We start from the raw sequence: 22,403 nt of genomic DNA, 5'->3' as shown, positions 1-22,403 counted from the left end.
TAAAAACATCCAACTATCTACAGATCTGTCCCACCAGATTCCCTGGAGCACAGAGTGACTTAGTTCAGTTCCATCCAGTCACTGTCCTGTCCAGCTCTTTGCGAACCCAGGGACTGTAGCACGCCAGGCCTGCCTGGCCATCACCAACTCCCAGAGCTTGCTCAAACTCAAATCCATTGAGTCGGTGATGCTATCCAACCATCTCATCCTCTGTCATCCCCTTATCCTGCCCTCAATCTTTCCCAGCATCAGGGTCTTTTCCAAAGAGTCAGCTCTTCACATCAGGTGGCCAAAGTATTGGGGTTTCAACTTCAACATCAGTCCTTCCAGTGAATATTCAGGACTGATTTCCTGTGGGATTGACTGGTTGCATTCTTGCAGTCTAAAGGACTCTCAAGAGTCTTCTCTAACACCACAGTTCAAAAGCATCAGATCTTCAGTTCAGTTCAGTCCAGTCACTCAGTCATGTCCAATTCTTGGCAACACCATGAACCGCAGCACGCCAGGCCTCCCTGTCCACCACCAACACCCAGAGTCCACCCAAACCCATGTCCATTGAGTCGGTGATGCCATCCAACCACCTCATCCTCTGTCGTGGCCTTCTCCTCCTGCCCTCAATCTTTCCCAGCAGCAGGGTCTTTTCAAATGAGTCAGCTCTTCACATCAGTTGGCCAAAGTATTGTAGTTTCAGTTTCAACATCAGTCCTTCCAATGAACACCCAGGACTGATCTCCTTTAGGATGAACTGGTTGGATCTCCTTGCAGTCCAAGGGACTGTGTCTATATTATTTTACTATATATTGTTTAAAGCTGTTTCCCTACTCAAAAAAAAAATATACTCTCAGAATCAGAAAGATATATTTAGATAAATATCTCTCAGGTAAATGATTCTCCTATTTCGTACTCATGCCAAGTGAACCATCATTGAAGAGAGTGTATAGAGTAAAATTCCTGTTAGTTGCTATGAAGGTGAGGCCTGTCTATATAATTATGAATATAACAGTCATTTATATCATTATAGGAAATTAAAATATACTCTGATAGGAGGGCAAGGGGAAGGGCATTGAGTCGATTAATATCATATGAGCCTGGGAAAAGCAGTCTTGGCCCCAAGAGCAAACTCAACAAAGTACTTCGTTTCTTGTTTGCCTGCAGTTACCTCTGAAGAGAAGACCCTCAGCTGTCACCCAACTCTCTGATTAATTTTATCACAGAGAAATGATCAGTATTTGACACATTTTTTTTTGAAAAGTCATGGAGAAATGTAAATAGGTCAGCAAGTCTTTTAGATTAAAATGTGTTGGTGGAAAATAGACCGCACTGATCTTAAAGGTGTAAATTCTTTGCCCTTATGATTGACAATCCTTTCAAAAATCTCTAGAAACATGGTGCCCCGATCTCATGAAAAAGCTGCAGATGGGAAAGTCCCAGGATACACAGCATGTAGGTGGTAGGATGAGGACAAGACGCAATCTGTCACAACTCATTTAATCAGGTCCCTGATTCTGAAAGGAATTCTGAAAATGTAGAGAACTACTAAGGCTTCTGAGAGCCCTGTTCAACATAATATAGCCCTCTGTCCTTGAACCTCACCCCAGATACAAATGGAGGAAAAGAGTAAGTCTGTCCCTCACACCAAACATGCGGGGTCTCTGCCGACAGCAAACAGTTCCCCCATTATCACTGGGCATCCAGCAGTCTATTTACTTCTGACACAAAATATGCAGAAGTGACCCAGAAACCACAGGGTGAGTGTTCCATTCCTGAAGACAGCCCACGATTCAAGTGTTTTTCACAAGTCTGTGATCCCTTACACGTGTGACCAACTCAATGTAAATTCAGAGATTCCTTAACCCAACTCTCATGTTGAACTAGTTATCAGAACCACTCACAGCACTGGGGATCTTTAATTATGGTCCCCTGTTATTTTAAGGGATAAAACTGCAAGACAGTAAAAAGGAGGGGAAGCATAAAGCAAAGAGGGAATAGGAAATGCCGAGCCTCCATGCTATCTCAAGACACTGCTCCCTTGCAAACATGTGATGTTATCAACCCTCTGTAGCTTTCTGAATACAGTATTCATGGGTGTTAATTGTGAGTTTGAGGTAGTCAGTTTGATTCTTTATGAAATCTCAGTATCCACTCTCTCTTCCCCAGAGGGACTGCTGCTGCTGCTAAGTCGCTTCAGTCGTGTCCAACTCTGCGACCCCATAGATGGCAGCCCACTAGGCTCCTCTGTCTCTGGGATTCTCCAGGCAAGAGTACTAGAGTGGGTTGCCATTTCCTTCTCCAATGCATGAAAGTGAAACTAGGGGCTGATAATTCTAACTCCCTAATCATCTGATGGCATATTCTGGAGTCCAGGTGTACGCAGATGCTATCTAAGGTCTGATTCTTCACAGAATTTATTACTTAGAGAAAGCCAATGAATTCCAAGAGTCTCCAGAGTCCTGGGGCATGAACAAGGACAAGGATCAAATATGGATCTTTTTCCTACTCTAAAGTGGGGTTTAGGGACCAGGTAGAGACTAGGAATAGACAGTCTCAGAGATGAAGTTAATTGGTTTGTAGAATGAGTGGAATATTTTTATTAAAAGCAGAACACGTAATGATACTTTTGGAGAGTTAAGAAATGTCCATGGAGTTCAGCTGCTCACTTCCCAGAAGAAATCCAGGGAAGGCTGGCAGCATCCACCAGGCCCCTCTTCCCACCCCTTCCATGGACTCAACTCCTTTCCCTCCAATCTGAAAAGAGAGGTGAGCTAGGCTGTACACTGGGCCTTTTGCTGGTTTTACCCCCCCCCCCCGAAATGTCAGCCACTTCTGTTTCCAGGAGGATGAGCGAGGCTGCAGAGATGCAGAATCCGTTCATATTTTTGGCCTTGCAAGAAGGGCATCTATAGAAAGACAGCTGCTGACAGATCAGTTTACACCTCAGCTGATGGGTAAGAGCAGGTGAGAAGGAGGGGAGTGAGGAAAAGGAGGATTTGGCATCAGATGTACAATGGGTAATCTCCCCACCTTCCATTTCCTGCTTCTGCCTGTGTGCCTGCTCATTCATTCAGTGTGGTCTGACTCCTTGAGACCCCATGGACTGTAGCATGCCAGGCTCCTCTGTCCAGGTTCTGTCTGCTCAGGGAAAATGGCCAGTGATTTCAGTCCTCAAACTTGACTGTGTCAGTGGTCTTGTGAAAACACAGAATGTGATGCTACAGGTGGAAATTTGTCCAATATGGTCACACAGGAGCATCCCAGCAGCCAGAGCCATGCATGGCACATTATGGATGGTGCAAGGGTGGATGACAGCAGACTAAAGGACTGCTAGATGACCAGCCGTGTGTTAGCCCAGGTCCTCCTTTACAGCCTCATTCACAGGTCTTCATACCTACGTGTCAATGCGCCCCCTCTCACATTAACCCCACTTACTTCATGGGAAGGTATGACACTGATAACTGTCCTGAAACCACTGCGGCAGAATCTCTACTGGAACACACAAGCTCTTTAATTGTCACTGGCCCAGGCAGTTGTTGAGCTGGGGAAAGAGCATCTCCATTTAGGACACAAACCCTGATATTCTGGGTAGAAATAAAGCAAAGGGAGTGGGCAGAAGGGAAGCAGAGACATAAACACGTCTCCAGACCATGACTACCTACTGTCCCTCCCTGGTTTCGCCAGTAGGAGAGCCACCTGCCAGAGTGGACCTCAGGGCTTGAGTGGATCTCAGGGACCTTGGGAGATTACCTACTACCCATCCAACCCCACCACAACTCTTCCCCTGCGAAGTTAAAGTCCTTTGAAATAATAATAATGAGTTATTATGATAATTCACACTTAACTACATTGTCAAGAGAGTCAAATAAAGACAAGGAGGGGTGGGAAAGGGGCTGGACTAGAGTAATCAGTAACCTCTGAGGAAGAAGGAGGCCGAATTGGAATTGGGACGATGATTCCACTCTGGCACTGGGGCCGTTTCCTGAGGGTGAAATTCTAGAAGATGACACCACTACAGTCAGTGTTACTTCCCCCTGTCTTTAACACAGTAGACAGTACACTTGAAGAGCAGTCAGGAGCAGAGGAAAATTAAACACTGTGTTTCTAGACAATTTGTTTTCATCTGTGCTGGTACAGTGTTCACCATGATTCTCAAAGTACCCAAATCTGGGCATTTTTAATGTAGATATCACCTTCCTGTTTTTATTAAAAAAAGAACCTGTATCTCAGGGAGATAAAATGACTTGCCCAAGATCACAAAACACAGTGAGTTACTGAAGCCAAACTCTTTTCATTAATATCAAGTCATTTTCATTACACTGTTATAAACTAATAAATATTAAAAATTAAATACCATATATTATAGCATTACTCCTCTTCATGGATCACTGCCTCGTTGTGGCAAAGGGGCTTGTGTAACTTGATGAATCTGTGAGCCATACCGTGTAGGACCACACAAGATGGACAGGTCATATTGACGAGTTCTGACAAAACGTGATCCACTGGAGCAGGGAATGGTGTACTACCACAGTACACTTGCTATGAGAACGTCATGAACTGTGTTAAAGGACAAAAAGAAATGACCCCGAAAGATGAACCCACCAGGTCGGAAGCTGTCCAATATGCTACTGGGGAAGAACTGCTAAGTCACTTCAGTCGTGTCCGACTCTGTGCGACCCCATAGATGGCAGCCTACCAGGCTCCCCTATTCCTGGGATTCTCCAGGCAAGAACACTGGAGTGGGTTGCCATTTCCTTCTCCAATGCATGAAAGTGAGAAGTGAAAATGAAGTCGCTCAGTCGTGTCCGACTCCTAATGACCCCATGGACTGCAGCCCACCAGGCTCCTCCGTCCATGGGATTTTCCAGGCAAGAGTACTGGAGTGGGCTGCCATCACCTTCTACTAATAGCCTCAGAAAGAATGAGCAGAAATGATGCTCAGTTGTGGATGTGTCTGGTGATGAAAGTAAAATCTGATGCTGCAGAATAGTCCTGCATAAAAACCTGGAATGTTAGGTTCATGAATCAAGGTAAATTGCACATGGTCAAGTAGGAGATGGTAAGAATAAACATTGATGTCTTAGCAACCTGTACACTTCCTTCCCCCACCGTTTGAGTGAATTTACAAGTAACGAAGAAAAGCTGTCAGGTTGATGTGTGTATCTTTCAGGATTCTCTGTAGCTTGTGTTGCTATTAAGGAGTCAATGATGGTACAATGGGTTTTCCTATATCCAGTAGGGCACAGTCTCTGGAAAGGGGAACAGGAGGTGCCCACTGTCTCCAAAACAGTTAGAAGGACCACCATTTCCATGGACCCTATTTGTTAATGTTTGTGATTATAAACAACAGACTCCAGTCCAGTCAGTTTAATTATGAATATTTATTTATTGAAATATGAACCATAGTGTTTGAAGCTACAGGAATGAAAATTGCAACATCGTTGTGTAGGAAAGGGGCTTATTTAAACCAAACTCTTCTTTCATTACTGATGTTGAGAACTGGATGATGGAAATTCAACCTTGGACACCCTCAAGGAGAATAGTGCTGGAGGGAATGGGGATGAAGGTGAAGATGCCTTGAGGATGGGGGTGAAAACAAAAGTCCTGTGTTACACCGCAGGCTCTGCTGTTACTCTGGTCACGAGGAATGTGCTCCTACATTCCTTCCTTCCTTCCTCAAATAATTATGAACTGTCTCATTGGTGTCGGTTCCTGTGTGAAGAGCTAAGAGTAAAGGGAAAACATGCTCTCATGGTGCTGAGAACCAGCTGGATGAGACAGAATTAGACATGTTGACCAATGGAGGAAAGGAAAAGGCAGGCTCTGCTAAGGATGGTTGGGGAGAGAAGGACTGTCGGGAGACTGAAGGGGTTCAGACGCAGCCACAGCCCAGCCCTGCAAGGGTCCTCCTCGGACTTCAGAATTTCTGAATCCACTCTTCGCACGTCCTCTGAAAAAAGAAAGGAACTTGTTGAGTGCCATCAGTGTAGGCCCAGACCTGGACAATGATCAGCTTAATAGATCCAATATTTTCAGAAAAATATGGAACCACATTTCAAATAACAAACAAGGAGGAAGAGAACTTTCCAAGCCTATGTGGGATATACAGAAGCACTGCAGACCGGCCCTGGAGGGTGGCTGAGTCAGTGTTCCCAACTGAGACAGAGGAGCATGTATTCAGGTTGAGATGATCACAAAGAGGCATCAGGGGTTGACCTTCTGCTGTCCCCTCCCTGGAGAACTCGCTCAGTGTGGCTTTCACAGGACACTGCAACCTCTCCTCCTGGCAGCAGCGAGGAGGAAGACCCTGTGCAGGGTGAATGGTGTGTGGCCCCCTGAGCTCCACCCCTTTCCCCAGCCCTTCCCGTCCCCCTGTGCCCTGCCCCTGTCTTACCACAGGGACCCTGCCTCTTGAGAGCAGGTCTTCATGCAGTCCTCTAACTTTTCAAAGTTGTTTCCATTCCCTTCACAGCCACCGTACACAAACTGCTCACAGAGGCCAGTCTGGGCGTTGTAGAAGTACCTGGTCATTGTGGCATTGCAGCCACCTGTTACTTTAGGCTCCAGGCAGAAGGCAGGCTTAGAAGCTGCTGGAAGGAGAGGAGCAATGGCTCAGTTATGAGGATGGTCATCAAGCTCCATACAAGGACAAAAATTAGAATCCCCAGTTTGTTTGCCATAGAGAATGTTAAGGGTGTGGAGGAATGCCAGATTGAAAAGACCATTTGAAAATCTCCTTTTTGGGACAGAATCATGAATGTTGCTAGGGGTGACATGATGTAGTAATCAGGTACAAACGTATATCTCCTCATGAAGTCCTCTAAGGAGGTTTGGTACAGTGCCTAAATAGCCTTAAAACATCTGTAAGGTATCCAAGGCCGTCCAGTGGTTAAGAATCTGGCTTCCAGTACTGGAGTCATATGTTCAATCCCTGTCAGGAAACTAAACTCTCCAGTGCTATAGACACTAAGGCAGCAGGGCATAAATTCTTTGTATTCATGACTGGTAACCTGTTCAAAGAATGCATGTAACTCATTTCCCCTCTTCAGATGAGGAAACTGCAGATAACTTTCCCAGGAACAGAGCATGTGGGTGGTAGAGTCAGGACAAATTGCTATGATGTCACAACCCATCTGATACAATACCTGGTTCTACCAGGAATTTGGAAAATATAGTTCTCTTGTAGAATATCTCGAGTCAGTGTCCTATGCTCATCACCTCCGTGTACCCAAGGTAACAATAGCTCCTAATCACGGGCCAGAGTAAGCCTGGGTTTCTCCTAACACAATGTCTCTACCATCAACCAATTCCCCAACACCCAGTGGGCATCCCCCATTTATTTGCCTGATATGAAATCCATGCAGTCTGTGCAGACCCCACACGTTAATTACTCAAGACTGTCCTCAATTTAGTGCCAGATGCGTGGCCCCCACTTACTTTGGCTTATGACCAAATGGATAAAATGGGGAAGTCCATGACCTCACCTCCATCTTCAATAACTGACAGTTACTTATGACCAAACTGAGGAAAATACTTACTTGCTGTTCTTAGATGAATATACATGAAACATTCACAAAGAGTGAAATGGAGGAGATGTGTAGGGCAAAGGGATGTGTGTGTGTGTGTGTGTGTGTGTGTGTGGAGATTCCATTCCCTTGTGAGCACAGCACCCTCACAATCATATTCACCACCTAGAAATCTCTCTGAACCCAAATATTTATGAACTGTTGAGGTTTCAAGAAACGGGCTTATTGATTGAAGCATTGGTGTTTGGTCATTGATCTGAATCTCAGTGCCTGTCCTTCTTCCCTGAGGCACAGAAACTACAAACCTTTATTCTCCTCATTGAGTGTTGAGTATTCAATCTTGAGTGTTTGGTATTCCTCTAGTGTATGGTTATCAAATTGTATTCCGGAAATCATCACCTGACCTATGAAACAGAGTAAATTTCAAGAGTTTCAGGAGGCCTGCTTCATGAAATAGGAAAAGGATCAAACATGGAAAAGATAATAACAGTCAAAAGACAACAAGGGAAAGGGCCCGGAGACTTTTGTAGTTTTCTCTGCTTTCATCCCACATTCTCCTTCATAAGTGCTGTTGCTTGGTCCCCTGCCATTGCCCTCTTCCATGGTTCAACGTCTTTGATTTCTTTTAATAATACAGGAGTAAATATTATTTGATAAAGAAATATTTTTACTCAGCCAGAGCAATTAGGCAGAGAACTTCTTTCAGAGTAACACATATCTGGTCATGACACGTGAATAGAGTCTTTCTGTTCATAACTCATCCTCTATTCGAAGAACTCAGGTAACATGTTTCCCCTGTTCAGATGAGGAAACTGAAGATGACTTTCCCCAGGACACAAGCATGTGTGTGGCCTGGTCAGGACAAGATACTGTCATGCCACAACCCATCTGATACACTATTGATTGGCTAGGAACTCAAAAATACAGAAAACTGGTGATAGTGTCCAGGTCCTGGGTCTCACTTTCTCTACTCACCTCTCCCCAAGCCTCACACGGGCCCTCAAATCACATGGGAGTGTGAGTCTGGGTTTTTTCCTGACACCAAATATGTGGTTTTTCCACCAACCATCCGAGTCCCAACAGTCAAGGGGCAGACCACTGTCAATTTTCTTCTGATACCATATCTGTGGCGTGTGTGCCAATGCCACAAGTTGAGTTATCAAGACTGTTCTCACTTCAGATGCTAGTCATGTGGTCTCATGTTATCATGCTTCTGCCAAGTGACTGAAAGTTGAACTTGCCATGACCCCAACTTCATGCTCAAAAACTCAGTCGACCCAGCGACCAAACTCAGGAAACCGCTTACTCACTATCTTCACATTAAGGTACAGGGTAAATTCAGAAAGAGTGAAATTGGGGAGATCTTCAGGGCATGGGAGGAGTGGAGTTAGGCGGAGCGTCCACGCTCTCCTGAGCAGAGCACCCTCACCTCAGGACCATTTGTTCCCCCTTTTTAAGCTCTCTCAGCCAACATTTATGGATTTGTGCCGAGGGTTCACTCAACAGGCATAAGTATTGAATCGTCAGCCGGTGGTGCTGATCTCAGTCTCAGTGAGTGCCCTCCTCTCTCCCAACAGGTGCAGAAAGTTCAAACCTTTAATGGCTTTAGTGATTATTTCAGCCAATCCTGTTAGTATACCAGCTCCCTTTTCGACAATCTTGGTACCTATGAAAGAACAGATTTCAAAATATTCAGAAATATTGGACCATGATCCAGGATAAATTTCAAATTTGAAAATAAAATCATAGGCAAATGTGGACAAAGGAAAAGGCCTCAAGAATTGGCTAATAATGTACCAGCCTTGGTCCCAGGAGTTCAAGGAAGCAGCTAGAGAAATCTTTTTAAATCTCTCCTGGTGGAAAATGACCAAATGTGGTCATGAAATGCAAATAAACTGTTTATTTTTATGTCTGGTAAATGTTCAAAGAACTCATTTAGCACTTATTTACTGTTCAGATGAGGACTATAGGTGACTTGCCTGAGGACACATAGCATGAGGGTGATACAGTCTGAACAAGATACTTCCCTGTCAAAACCCACTTGATATACTATCCTCGTCTGTCAGGAACTCTGAAAATATCGATAAATGCTGAGAGCTTCGGGGTGCAGTGTCCTGCTTTCATTACTCCCCTGTCCCCAGGATTCACCTGAGCTCCCAAAGCACAGGGACAGCGAGTCTGGGCTTCCCTGAGACCAAATCTGTGGTGTCTCTAGAAACAACATGCAATTCCTCCAAACACCCCCTGGGTGCCCCACAGGGCCATTTAATTCTGACAGCAAATCCAGGGAGTTAGTATAGATTGTGCAAGTTGAGGGCTCAGAACTGTTCTCACTTCAGATGCCAGTCATGTTATTCCAAGTCACTCCTGATTTGACCAAGTGTCTAAAACTGGGAAGTTCCATGACCCCACTCCATGTTCAATAACTCAGTAAATCTGATGACCATACCGAGGATGACCACTCCACATGGATGTCACGCTATCATAAAGGATAAACCTACACACAGCAAAATGAGTGACAAGTGCAGGGCAAAGTGGAAGCGGAGGCGTGGGGAGCCTCCATGTCCTAGACCACACAGGACCCTCACATTACATCGTGCATTACCACCCAAATGCTCTCTGAATGCCCATATTAATAGATTCTTATTGAGATTTCACTAAACAGGCACTTTGAATCATGGGCCAGTGGTGCCTGTTCTCAATCTAGTGCCCTCTCCTCTCCCCAGAGTTGCAGAAAGTTCACACCTGTAGCCACACCGTTGATGATACTTGTAACCACATCTATTACTGAACGCTTCACAGGTCCCCTTCTGTGGCTTGTCTCCACACCTATGAAAGACAGGAAATTGCAACAGATTCAAGAAGCCTGTTACATGAACCAAGTAAGGATTAAATATGCAAACAAAATAGTCAACAGTGGACAAGGGAGGGAACAAATAAGGAAAATAAACAGTAGTCAAAAGGAGACATGGGAAAGGGCCTGGAAACTTTCCTAATAATCTCTCAGCTTTGGTATCAGGATTCAACTTACACAGGGCTCTTTATTACATTCCCTCCAGAACATTCGTCCCAGGTTTTTCTGATTATTTTCATGAAGGAGGAATACTCATTATTTAACACCTAAATACTCCTTCCTGCCCAAAGAATTTTTTTTAATTACTATATCTAGGCGCAACAAGCACAAAATTTACCATGATATTTTTATACACTGTTGAAGTTTCAAGAGATAGGCTTATCAATTGAATCACTGATCAGAATCTCAGTGCCCTTCCCTCTTCCCTGAGGTGCACAAACTACAAACCTTTGTTCTCCTCACTGAGTGTTGAGTATTCAATACTGAGTGTTGGCAATTCCTCTAGTGTGTGGTTGTCAAATTGTATTCTCGAAATCATCACCTGACCTATGAAAGAGAGTAAAATTCAAGAGTTTCAGGCAGCCTGGTCCATGAAACAGGAAAAGAATCAAACATGGATAAGATCAGTTCAGTTCAGTTCAGTCGCTCAGTCGTGTCCGACTCTTTGTGACCCCATAATAGTCAAAACACAACAATGGAAAGGGTTTGGACACTTTGATTATTTCTTGCTTTCCCTTCAGTTGCCCTTCTCTGTGGTTCTACATCTTTTGATTGCTCTTAATAATACAGGAATAAACATTATTTGATAAACAAATATTTTTACTTGGCCAAAGCAAGTTGGTAGAGAATTTTTTTCAGATTAGCACATTGTGGTGGAAAATCGACAAATCTGGTCGTGACTCGTGAATAAAGTCGTTCTATTCATAACTCATCATCATGTTCCAAGGACTCATGTACATGTTTCCCTTGCTCAGAGGAGGAAACTGCAGATGACTTGCCGCAGGACACAAGCCTGTGGGTGGCCTGGTCAGGACAAGACTGTCACATCCAAATCCATTTGATACACTATTGATTGGCTAGGAACGTGACACTACAGAGAGACTTTCCAGGTCCAGGGTCTTACTTTCACTACTCATGTCTCCGTATGCCTCACCTGAGCCCTCAAATCACAGGAGAGGGTGAGTCTGGGTTTTCTCCCGACACCACATACATGGTTTTCCCCCCAACCATCCAATTCCCAACACCCAGCAGGCCTCCCACTGTCCACTGATTTCTGATACCGTATCAGTGGAGCCAGGGCCAATACCACATGTTGAGGTATCAAGAATGCCCTGACTTCGGAGGCCAGCCATGTGTTCTAGAGTTATGCTTCTGACCAAGTGACTGAAACTCGAAAATTCTGTGACTCCACCTCCATGGTCAAAAACTCAATCAAACAAGCGACTAATCTCAGGAAAACTCTTAATCACTGTTCTCAAATTAATGTACAGAAAAAACTCAGAAACAATGACATGCAGGAGATCATTAGGGTACGGGAGAAGTGGAGTTAGGCAGAGTGTCCATGCCCTCCTGAGCACAGCACCTTCATCTGAAGACCATTTGTTCCCCCTTCCTAAGCTGTCTCAGCCAATATTTATGGATTTGTGCTGAGGATTCACTCAATAGGCATAAGTATTGAATTATCAGCCAGTGGTACTGATCTCAGTCTCAGGGCCCTTCTCTCTCCCCATAGGTGCAGAAAGTTCAAACCTCTAATTGCTTTAGTGATTATTTCAGCCAATCCTGTTAGTATACCAGCTCCCTTTTCAACAATCTTGGTACCTATGAAAGAACAGATTTCAAAATTTTCAGGAATATTGGGCCATGAACCAGGACAAGTTTCAAATATGGAAAGTAAAGTCATAGGCAAGAGTGGACAAAGGAAAAGATCTCGAGAATTGGCTAATAATGTACCAGCCTTGGTCCCAGGAGCTCAAGGAAGCAGCTAGAGAAATCTTTTCATGAATATATCCTGATGGAAAATAACCAAACTTGCCCATGTAGTGCGAATAAGCAGAATCTTTCTATGACTGGTAAGTGTTCAAAGAACTCATTTAGCACTGATCCACTGTTCAGATGAGGACAATGGATGACTTGACTCAGGACATATGGCATGGGGATGATGGGTCCGAAAAAGATACTTCCCTGTCAAAACCCACTTGATATATTATCCTCTTCTGCCAGGAACTCTGAAACTATCGATAAATGCTGAGAGCTTCAGGGTGTAGTGCCCTACCTTCATTATTCCCCTGTCCCCAGGATTCACCTGAGCTCCCAGAGCACTGGGAGACTGAGTCTGGGCTTCCCTGAGACTAAATCTGTGGTGTTTCTAGAAACAACATGCAACTCCTCCAAACACCACTGGGTGTCCAACAAGGCCATTTAATTCTGACAGCAAATCCAGGGAGTTAGTATAGATCAGAACAGTCCTCAGTTCAGATGCCAGGCATGTTATCCCGAGTCACTCCTGATTTGACAAAGTGTCTAAAACTGGGAAGTTCTATTACCCAACTCCATGTTCAATCACTCAGTAATCTGATGACCATACTCAGAAAGACCACTCACATAAGAATGTCAGGTTTTCATGAAGGATGAGAGAGAGATGAGAGAGTAGCGCAAGGCAAAGTGGAAGTGGAGATGTGGGGAGGCTCCATGCCCTAGAGACCACAGGACCCTCACATCACCGCCGTGTGTTACCACCCCAAACACTCTCTGAATGCCCACATTCATGGATTCTTATAGAGGTTTCATCAAACAGGCTTTTTGATTGAATCATAGCCCAGTGGTGCCCATTCTCAATCTCAGTGCCCTCTCCTCTCCCCAGAGTTGCAGAAAGTTCATACCTGTAGCCACACCATTGATGATACTTGTAACCACATCTATTACTGAACGCTTCTCAAGTCCCCTTCTGTGGCTTGTCTCCACACCTATGAGAGACAGGAAATTCCAACAGTTTTAGGAAGCCTGGGACATGAACCAAGTAAGGATCAAATATGCAAATTATATAGTAGTCTACTGTGAACAAGGGAGGGAACAAATATGGATAATAAATAATAGTCAAAAGGGGACATGGGAAAGGGTCTGGAAACTTTCTGAATAATGTCTCAGCTTTGGTATCAGGAGTCATCCTACACAGGGCTCTTTCTTACGTTTCCTCCAGAACATTCATCCCAGGTATTTCTAATTATTTTTAATGAAAAAGGAATACTCATTATTTGACACCTAATATTCTTTCCTGCCTAAAGTAACTAGTTAAAGAAAAAATTTTAGATGAACACACCTTGGCAAAACATGCACAAAATTCACCATGTAATACTTGTGCACCGTTGAGGTGTCAATAAATAGGCTTATTGATTGAAGCATTGGTCATTGATCAGAACCTCAGTGCCCTTCCCTCTTCCCCGAGGTACAAAAATTACAAACCATTATTCTCCTCACTGAGTGTTGAGTATTCAATGTTGAGTGTTGGCAATTCCTCTAGTGTATGGTTATCAAATTGTATTCTGGAAATCATCACCTGACCTATGAAAGAGAGTAAATTTCAAGAGTTTCATGAGGCCTGGTCCATGAAACAGGAAAAAGATCAAACATGGATAAGATAATAACAGCCAAAAGACAACAAGGGAAAGGGCCTGGAGCCTTCCTCCCACAGGCTACCCCACAAGGGCTGCGTTTCTTGCTTTCCCTCCAATTGCCCTCCTCCGTGGCTCCACATCTTTTGATTACTGTTAATAATACAGGAATAAACATTATTTCATAAAGAAATATTTTTACTCGGCCAAAGCAGGTAGGTAGACAACTATTTTCAGATTAAAACATTGTGGTGAAAAATGGAGAAATCTGTTCGTGACACGTGAATAAAGACTTTTGGTTCATAAACTCATCATCTGTCCTAGGAACTCGTGTACATGTTTCCGCTGTTCAGATGAGGAAACTGCAGATGACTTGCTGCAGGACACAAGCCTGTGGGTGGCCTGGTCAGGACAATATACTGTCATGTCACAACCCATTTGATGCACTATTGATTGGCTAGGAACTCAACAACACAGAGAACTGGGGAGAGTTTCCAGGTCCAGGGTCTTACTTTGACTAGTCACCTCTCCCCAAGCCTCACCTGAGCCCTCAAATCACAGGAGAGGGTGAGTCTGGGTTTTTTTCCTGGCACTAAATAGATGGTTTTTACACCAACTACCCAGTTCCCAACACCCAACCAGCCGCCCACTGTCCACTGACTTCTGATACCATACCTGTGGAGTCAGAGCTAATGCCAAGGTTGAGGTATCAAGAATGCCCTGACTTCAGAGGCCAGCCATGTGTTCTCGAGTTATCATGCTTCTGACCTAGTGACTAAAACTCGAAAATTCCATGACTCCACCTCCATGCTCAAACACTCAGTGGAACAGGTGACCAAACTCAGGAAAACTCTTAATCAAAGTTTTCAAATTAATGTCTAGGAGAAAACTCAGAAACAGTGAAATGGAAGAGAAATTTTTAGGGTACGGGAGGAGTGGAGTAGGTGGAGCATCCATGACCTCCTGAGCAGAGAACCCTCACCTCAGGACCATTTGTTCCCCCTTCCTAAGCTCTCTCAGCCAATATTGATGGATTTGTGCTGAGGTTTCACTCAACAGGCATAAATACTGAATTTTCAGCCGGTGGTGCTAATCTCAGTCTCAGTGAGTGCCCTCCTCTCTCCCCACAGGTACAGAAAGTTCAAACCTTTAATTGCTTTAGTGATTGTTTCAGCCAATCCTGTTAGTATACCAGCTCCCTTTTTGACAATCTTGGTACCTATGAAAGAACAGATTTCAAGTTTTCAGGTATATTTGACCATGAACCAGGACAAGTTTCAAATATGGAAAATAAATTCATAGGCAAACGTATATACCCATGGCGGGTTCATGTTGATGTATGGCAAAACCAATACAATATTGTAAAGTAACTAGCCTCCAATTAAAATAAATAAATTTATATATTTTTTTTAGTTTTTTATTATTTAAATTTTAAAATCTTTAATTCTTACATGCATTCCCAAACATGAACCCCCCCTCCCACCTCCCTCCCCATAACATCTTTCTGGGTCATCCCCATGCACCAGCCCCAAGCATGCTGCATCCTGCGTCAGACATAGACTTTTTTTAAAAAAGTGGACAAAGGCAAAGGCCTGAAAAATTTGCTAATATTGTACCAGCCTTGGTCCCACGAGCCCAAGGAAGCAGGTAGAGAATGTTTTCATGAATCTATTCCAAAGGAAAATGACCAAACATGATGTGAAATGTGAAGGAGCAGTTTCTTTTTGTGGCTGGTAAAGGTTCAAAGAACTCATTTAGCACTGATCTACTGTTCAGATGAGGACAACAGATGACTTGACTTCGGACACATGGCATGGGGATGATAGGTTCTGAAAAAGACACTTCCCTGTCAAAAACTACTTGATATACTGTTCTATTCGGCCAGGAGCTCTGAAAATATGGATAAATGCTGAGAGCTTCTGGGTGCAGTGTCCTACCTTCATTACTCCCCTGTCCCCAGGACTCACCTGAGCTCCCAAAGCACAGGGAGACTGAGGCTGGATTTCCCTAACACCACATCTGTGGTGTCTCTAGAAACAACATCCAATTCCTCCAACACCCCCTGGGTGTCCAACAGGGCAATGTATTTCTGACAGCCAACCCAGGGAGTTAGTATGATTGCGCCAGATGAGGGCTCAGAACTGTCCTCAGTTCAGATGCCAGCCATGTTTTCCCGAGTCACTCCTGATTTAACAAAGTGTCTAAAACTGGGAACTTCCATTGCCCCACTCCTTGTTCAATAACTCAGTAAATATGATGACCATACTCAGGAACCCCACTCACATCAGGATATCACGTTGTCAAAAAGGATAAATCTAGGCACAGGAAATGAGTGAGATTTGCGGAGCAAAGTGGACGTATATGTGTGGAGAGACTCTACACCCTAGACAACACACAACCTGCCGTGTGCTACCACCCCAAATGTTCCCTGAATGGCCATGTTAATGGATTCTTCTTGAGGTTTCACTAAACAGGCATTTTGATTGAATCATTATCCAACGGGGCCTAATCTCCACTTCAGTGCTCTCTTCCTTCCCCAGAGTAGCAGAAAGTTCACACCTGTATCGATACCGTCGATGATACTTGTAGCCACATCTATTACTGAACGCTTCTCAGGTCCCCTTCTATGGCTTGTCTCCAGACCTATGAAAGACAGGAAATTCCAATAGTTTCAGCAAGCCTGGGGCATGAAGCAAGTAGGGATGAAATATGCAAATGAAATAGTAGTCAACAGTGGACAAGGAAGAAATCAAATATGGATAATTGACTATAGTCAAAGAAGACATGGGAAAGGGCCTGGACACTTTCCTAATATTGTCTCACCCTTGATCCATTGGTCAGCCTACAGAGGGCTCTTTCTTACATTCCCTACAGCACATTCATTGCAGGTCTTTCTGATTAGTTTTCATGATAGAAGAACACTCATTATTTGACATGCAAATATTCTTTCTTGCCCAAAGTAAGTAGTAAAGTAAATTTTTTCAGGTTTTTCTGATTAACACATATTGGTGGAAAATGTACAAAATTCAGCATGAAATTTGATTCACCTCCTTATACATACGAATGGTAATGGGTTCAAAACCCATGTAACACATATCCTCTGTTTGAGAAGAAAATTGTGGATGACCTGCCCTAGGCATGTGGGTGGCAGGGCCAGGACAAGATACTAGCACATTACAACCCACTTGATACACTCCCTGATTCTCACAGGAACTCTGAAAATACAGACAGCTGAGAACAGTTTCTGGCTGCAATGTGAACATTCATTACTCCTCCTTTTTGGAGCATCACCTGAGCCCCAAATCACAGGGGAGAGTGATTCTGTGTTTTTCCCCGACACCAAATATGTGGTGTCTCTACCAACAGCATTCAATTCCCCAAACAGCCACAGGATGTGCAACAAATCCATTTACATGTGATGGGAATTGATGGAGCTACTGCAGATTCTGCAGGTTCAGATGCCAGCATTGAGGTTCCAAGTCAATCATGCTTGTGACCAAATAACTAAAGTAGGGGGTTGTAGGTCCATGACCCCATCTTCAAATTCAACAACTCAATAGAACCAGTGGCTAAACCATTGCTTATATTCCCAAAATAGAACTCAAGGCAGAAAAATAGAAGAGATGTGCCAGCAAAGAAGGAGGGAGGTGCACCCAGCCTCTGTGTCCTAGTGAGCACAGCACCCTCACTTCAACTTCCTGTATTCACCAACCCACAAGCTCTCTGAGCCCAGTTTGTATGTATTTCTCCCTAGGGTTCACTAAGCAAGCATGTTGGTTGGATTATCAGTCACTGCGATTGATCTCACTCTCAGTTCCCTCCCTTCTCCTCAGAGGTGCTGGAGTGACAGTTGTTGAAAACTGTAAACAGTAAAGGCATGCTTGTGATTTCTTGGACACCAACCACATCTTGAGGTTCCCTTGAGTTGCCTCGTCTCATCTCATAACATCTAACAGCAGGAAACTCCAACAGTTTTAGGAGACCTAGGCCATTAACTAAGAGATGGTACAAATTTGAAGCTTTCTATTACTCTGCAGGGCTTTCCTGGTGGCTCAGCTGTTGAAGAAACCACCTGCCTTGCGGGAGACCTGGGTTTGATCCCTATGTTGGGAAGATCCCCTGAAGAAGGCAAAGGGATCACATTCCAGGATTCTAGCCTGGAGAATTCCATGGACTATGCAGTTTAAGGGGTCGCAAAGAGTTGGACACGACTGAGTGCCTTTCACTTTACTTATTTTATTACTATACCTCATCGAGGTTCAGGGACAAAGCAGGGAACAGGAAAAGAGTCTCAGAAATGGGGACTCTGATCTGGCAGAATTATTTTATATATATATAATATATATATTTAATATTATATAAATATAATATAATTTAATATATTTAATATAATTTAATATTTAATATAATTTATATTATAATTTATAATATTATATATAATATAATTTATAATATATATAAATATATATATTTAATTATATATATACTCAGCAGTGGCCACAGGACTGAAAAAGGTCAGTTCTCATTCCAATCCCAAAGAAATGCAATGCCAAAGAATGCTCAAACTACTGAAAAATTGTGCTCATCTCACACACTAGTAAAGTAATGCTCAAAATTCTCCAAGCCAGGCTTCAGCAATACGTCAGCCATGGAATTCCAGACGTTCAAGCTGGTTTTAGAAAAGGCAGAGGAACCAGAGATCAATATGCCAACATTTGCTTGATCATTGAAAAAGCAACAGAATTCCAGAAAAACATCTATTTCTGATTTATTGACAAGGCCAAATCCTTTGAATGTGTGGATCACAATAAACTGTGGAAAATTCTACAAGAGATGGGAATATCAGACTACCTGGCTTGCTTCTTAAGAAACTTATATGCAGGTCAGGAAGCAACAGTTAGAACTGGACATGGAAAAACAGACTGGTTCCAAATAGGAAAAGGAGTACATCAAGGCTTGTCACCTTGCTTATTTAACTTATATGCAAGTATTGTCACCCTGCTTACTTAACTTATATGCAGAGTACATCAGGAGAAATGCTGGGCTGGAAGAAGCACAAGCTGGAATCAAGATTGCCGGGAGAAATATCAATAACCTCAGATATGGGGATGACACCATCACCCTTATGGCAGAAAGTGAAGCAGAATTAAACAGCCTCTTGATGGAAGTGAAAGAGGAGAGTGAAAAAGTTGGCTTAAAGCTCAACATTCAGAAAACAAAGGTCATGGTCTCCAGTCCCATCACTTCATGGCAAATAGATGAATAAACAGTGGAAACAGTGGCTGATTTTATTTTAGGGGGCTCCAGTTTCACTGCTGATGCTGATTGCAGCCATGAAATTAAAAGACACTTACCCCTTGGAAGGAAAGTTATGACCAACCTAGATAGCATATTCAAAAAACAGAGACATTACTCTGTCAACAAAGGTCCATCTAGTCAAGGCTATGGTTTTTCCAGTAGTCATGTATGGATGTGAGAGTTGGACTATAAAGAAAGCTGAGTCTCGAAGAATTGATGCCTTTGAACTGGTGGTGGTGTTGGTGAAGACTCTTGAGAGTCCCTTGGACTGCAAGGAGATCCAACCGGTCCAACCGTAAAGGAAATCAGTCCTGGGTGTTCATTGGAAGGACTGATGTTGAAGCTGAAACTCCAATATTTTGGCCACCTGATGTAAAGAGCTGATTCATTTGAAAAGATGCTGATGTTGGGAAAATTGAAGGCAGGGGGAGAAGGGGACGACAGAGGGTGAGATGGTTGGATGGCATCACTGATTCAATGGACATGAGTTTGGGTAAACTCCGGGAGTTGATGATGGACAGGGAGGCCTGGCATGCTGTGGTTCATGGGGTTGTGAAGAGTCAGACATGACTGAGAAACTGTACTGAACGAACAGATATATATATATATATGTATATATATATATATATACACACACATGTGTAATAAAATATAATAAAATTGTAATATATATCCTCATGATAGTCAACATAGCAGTGGAGTCAAATCTTTGCACTTTAAGTCCTCCCTGATGGTCCAGTAGATAAGAATTCACATACTAAGGCAGGGGACATAGGTTCTGTCCCTGGTCAGGAAGATTCCACATGCCTGGTGGCAACTAAGAAGGTAAACTGAAACTTACGAGCCCAAATTCCTAGAGCCCTTGCTCTGCAACCAGAGAAGCCACTCCTACAAGAAGCCCACACACCACAACCAGAGAGCAGACCACAGAACTAGAGAATATCCTTTCATGGGAGGAAGACCAATGCTGCCAAAACCAAAGAAACAGACAGTAATCCTGACCAACATGACAGGAGATATCTAGAAATGCTTGGCAATACCCACTCCACACCTGCCCTGCCCTCTTCCATGGACTTCTGTCATTTTCCCAGAAGCTGTAGAGGAGAGGTGAGGCTGGACCTACCTTCATCCTGGATATGGTGTATATTTAGCGGGGTGCTGTCCACCAGGATAACCAGGAGGAAGAGAAGGGCTGTGGAGAGGCAGAGCCGTCTCATCTTGGTGGCCTTGCAGGAGGACTCCTGAGGATGCTGAGGACGGACAGGCTGACCTTTTAATATTCTGGCTGAGGGGCGGGATCTGGTGATGAGGAGGGGAGTGGGCAAGGGGAGGAGTTGGGTCGGTTCTGTTTATTGCATAATCTCCCTACCTAACCATGCCTCCTGCTTCTGTCTGCAGGGCTCAAATGCCCAGTAAGAGCACTTCTCACTTGATGATAGCTGTGGGTCTCATGTAAACACAGATTGTGATCAGAGAGATGGAGTGTGTCCTATATGGACATTCAGGGAGCATCCCAGCCCCTAGAGCAGTGCCTGGCATGTGATGAATAAGTAGGTGGATGAGGGCAGATCCGAGGGCAGACCAGTAACCAGCGGTGTGGTAACCAGGTCCTCCATTCCAGCCTCCTGCAGGTGTCGTCTCACCTGGACCTCAGTGTCCTGACCCCCCTCCCCTACCTCAGATGGCAACTGTGACACAGTTCACCTTCCTGCAGCCGTTGCCGCAGCTTCTCTGGTGGATGGACACTTGCACTTGTCCAGACCTTGGTCCAGGAAGAGGCTTAGCTGGTGAAGGTGATGTTGTCCTGGGCAATAACCCTCTTTATGCATCAAAAAATTAGTAATGGAGGGTGGCTGAGGGGAAACAGGGAGCGGAATCTGTCTCCACAGCATGTCCAGCAGTCACCCCTCACCTGGTTTCACCAACAGGAGAGCGGTCTCCCTGAGTGGACATCAGGAGACCTCAGAACACTGTAGCCACCCACTTCCTCCTGCTTTCTCCCTCTCTGTCGATGGGGCCATAGGACCTCAATTTGGGTACCAGCTCTGCATTGTCCTACATTTTTGCCTGAGGATTTTAACCTCTCAGAACCCCATGTCTTCAGGAGTCACATGAGACACGTGCTATGTACCCATGTGGTTGCCATGGAAGCAACGGATGCAACAGGCAGATGTTCCTCCTCCCTAGAAGGCAAAGTCCTTTGTAGTAGTAATAAAAACAGTAATGAGTAACTTCTCCAGGCAAAACTTCAATTCTTTATTATAACAGGCATTATCCTAGACAGGTGAAATATGTAGTTCATCTAATCCTAAAAAAATCTTTTTTTTTTAATTTTTATTTTTACTTTACTTTGCTTTACAGTACCAGGACATGGAAGCAACCTAGGTGTCCATCAGCAGATGAATGGATAAGAAAGCTGTGGTACATATACACAATGGAGTATTACTCAGCCATTAAAAAGAATACATTTGAATCAGTTCTAATGAGGTGGATGAAACTGGAGCCGATTATACAGAGTGAAGTAAGCCAGAAAGAGAAACACCAATACAGTACACTAACACATATATATGGAATTTAGAAAGATGGTAATGATAATCCTAAAAAGTCTTTAAAGAAAGGGGAGAAACTGTTGACATATCCTCGTGTTACTGAGGAGGGAACTGAGATATAAAGAAATAAAGCAATTAGCCTAGATCATAGCTTGTAGAGAGGATTTGGGCCCCATGATCTGACTTCGAGTCTGTGCACATGCACTCTGCTGCACTGCAAGCTGGAAATTAGAGTGCACACACGCCACACCACCAGCCCTTCACTCTCTCTTGTTTATCACTTGTAGTTACAAACATGGAGCACTGCTGAGGATGGCGGGCACTCTCAACACCAAGCTGGCTTAGTACACATGTGCAACAGCAGTGTGTTACTCACAAAACAAGCCACTGTGTGTCGAGGGTCTCCTCCCTTCTGAGACATTTCACGTGCGTGATTTCATTTAGCCTCATGTCAATCCTACAACATCTGGGATTCTCGCCCTTTGTGTCAAGCAGAAAGCAGAGGCTCAGAGGTAAAGCCACTTGCTAAAGACACACAACCCGTTGATGGTAAAACAAGGATTCATATTCAGGA

At 43.9% G+C, this 22,403-nt stretch overlaps 1 protein-coding gene across 1 annotated transcript; it reads right to left on the bottom strand.

The window, feature by feature from the left end:
* Window positions 1-5,353: 5,353 nt before the first annotated feature.
* LOC138416831 (trophoblast Kunitz domain protein 1) lies at window positions 5,354-21,349 on the bottom strand. Its single transcript, XM_069546328.1, has 13 exons — window positions 21,193-21,349; window positions 20,404-20,530; window positions 16,542-16,625; window positions 15,130-15,201; window positions 13,834-13,932; window positions 13,254-13,337; window positions 12,121-12,192; window positions 10,819-10,917; window positions 10,263-10,346; window positions 9,112-9,183; window positions 7,823-7,921; window positions 6,386-6,581; window positions 5,354-5,941 (listed from the first exon to the last, which is right to left on the bottom strand). Coding segments are annotated over exons 2-13 (1,056 nt in total). The 5' UTR covers window positions 20,498-20,530; window positions 21,193-21,349; the 3' UTR covers window positions 5,354-5,940.
* Window positions 21,350-22,403: the final 1,054 nt, after the last annotated feature.

Source organism: Ovis canadensis, chromosome 13 (assembly GCF_042477335.2).
Source record: "Ovis canadensis isolate MfBH-ARS-UI-01 breed Bighorn chromosome 13, ARS-UI_OviCan_v2, whole genome shotgun sequence".
Lineage (NCBI taxonomy): Eukaryota > Metazoa > Chordata > Mammalia > Artiodactyla > Bovidae > Ovis > Ovis canadensis.
Note: the sequence above shows the minus strand (reverse complement) of the source record. Positions and strands in the feature narration are given on the sequence as shown.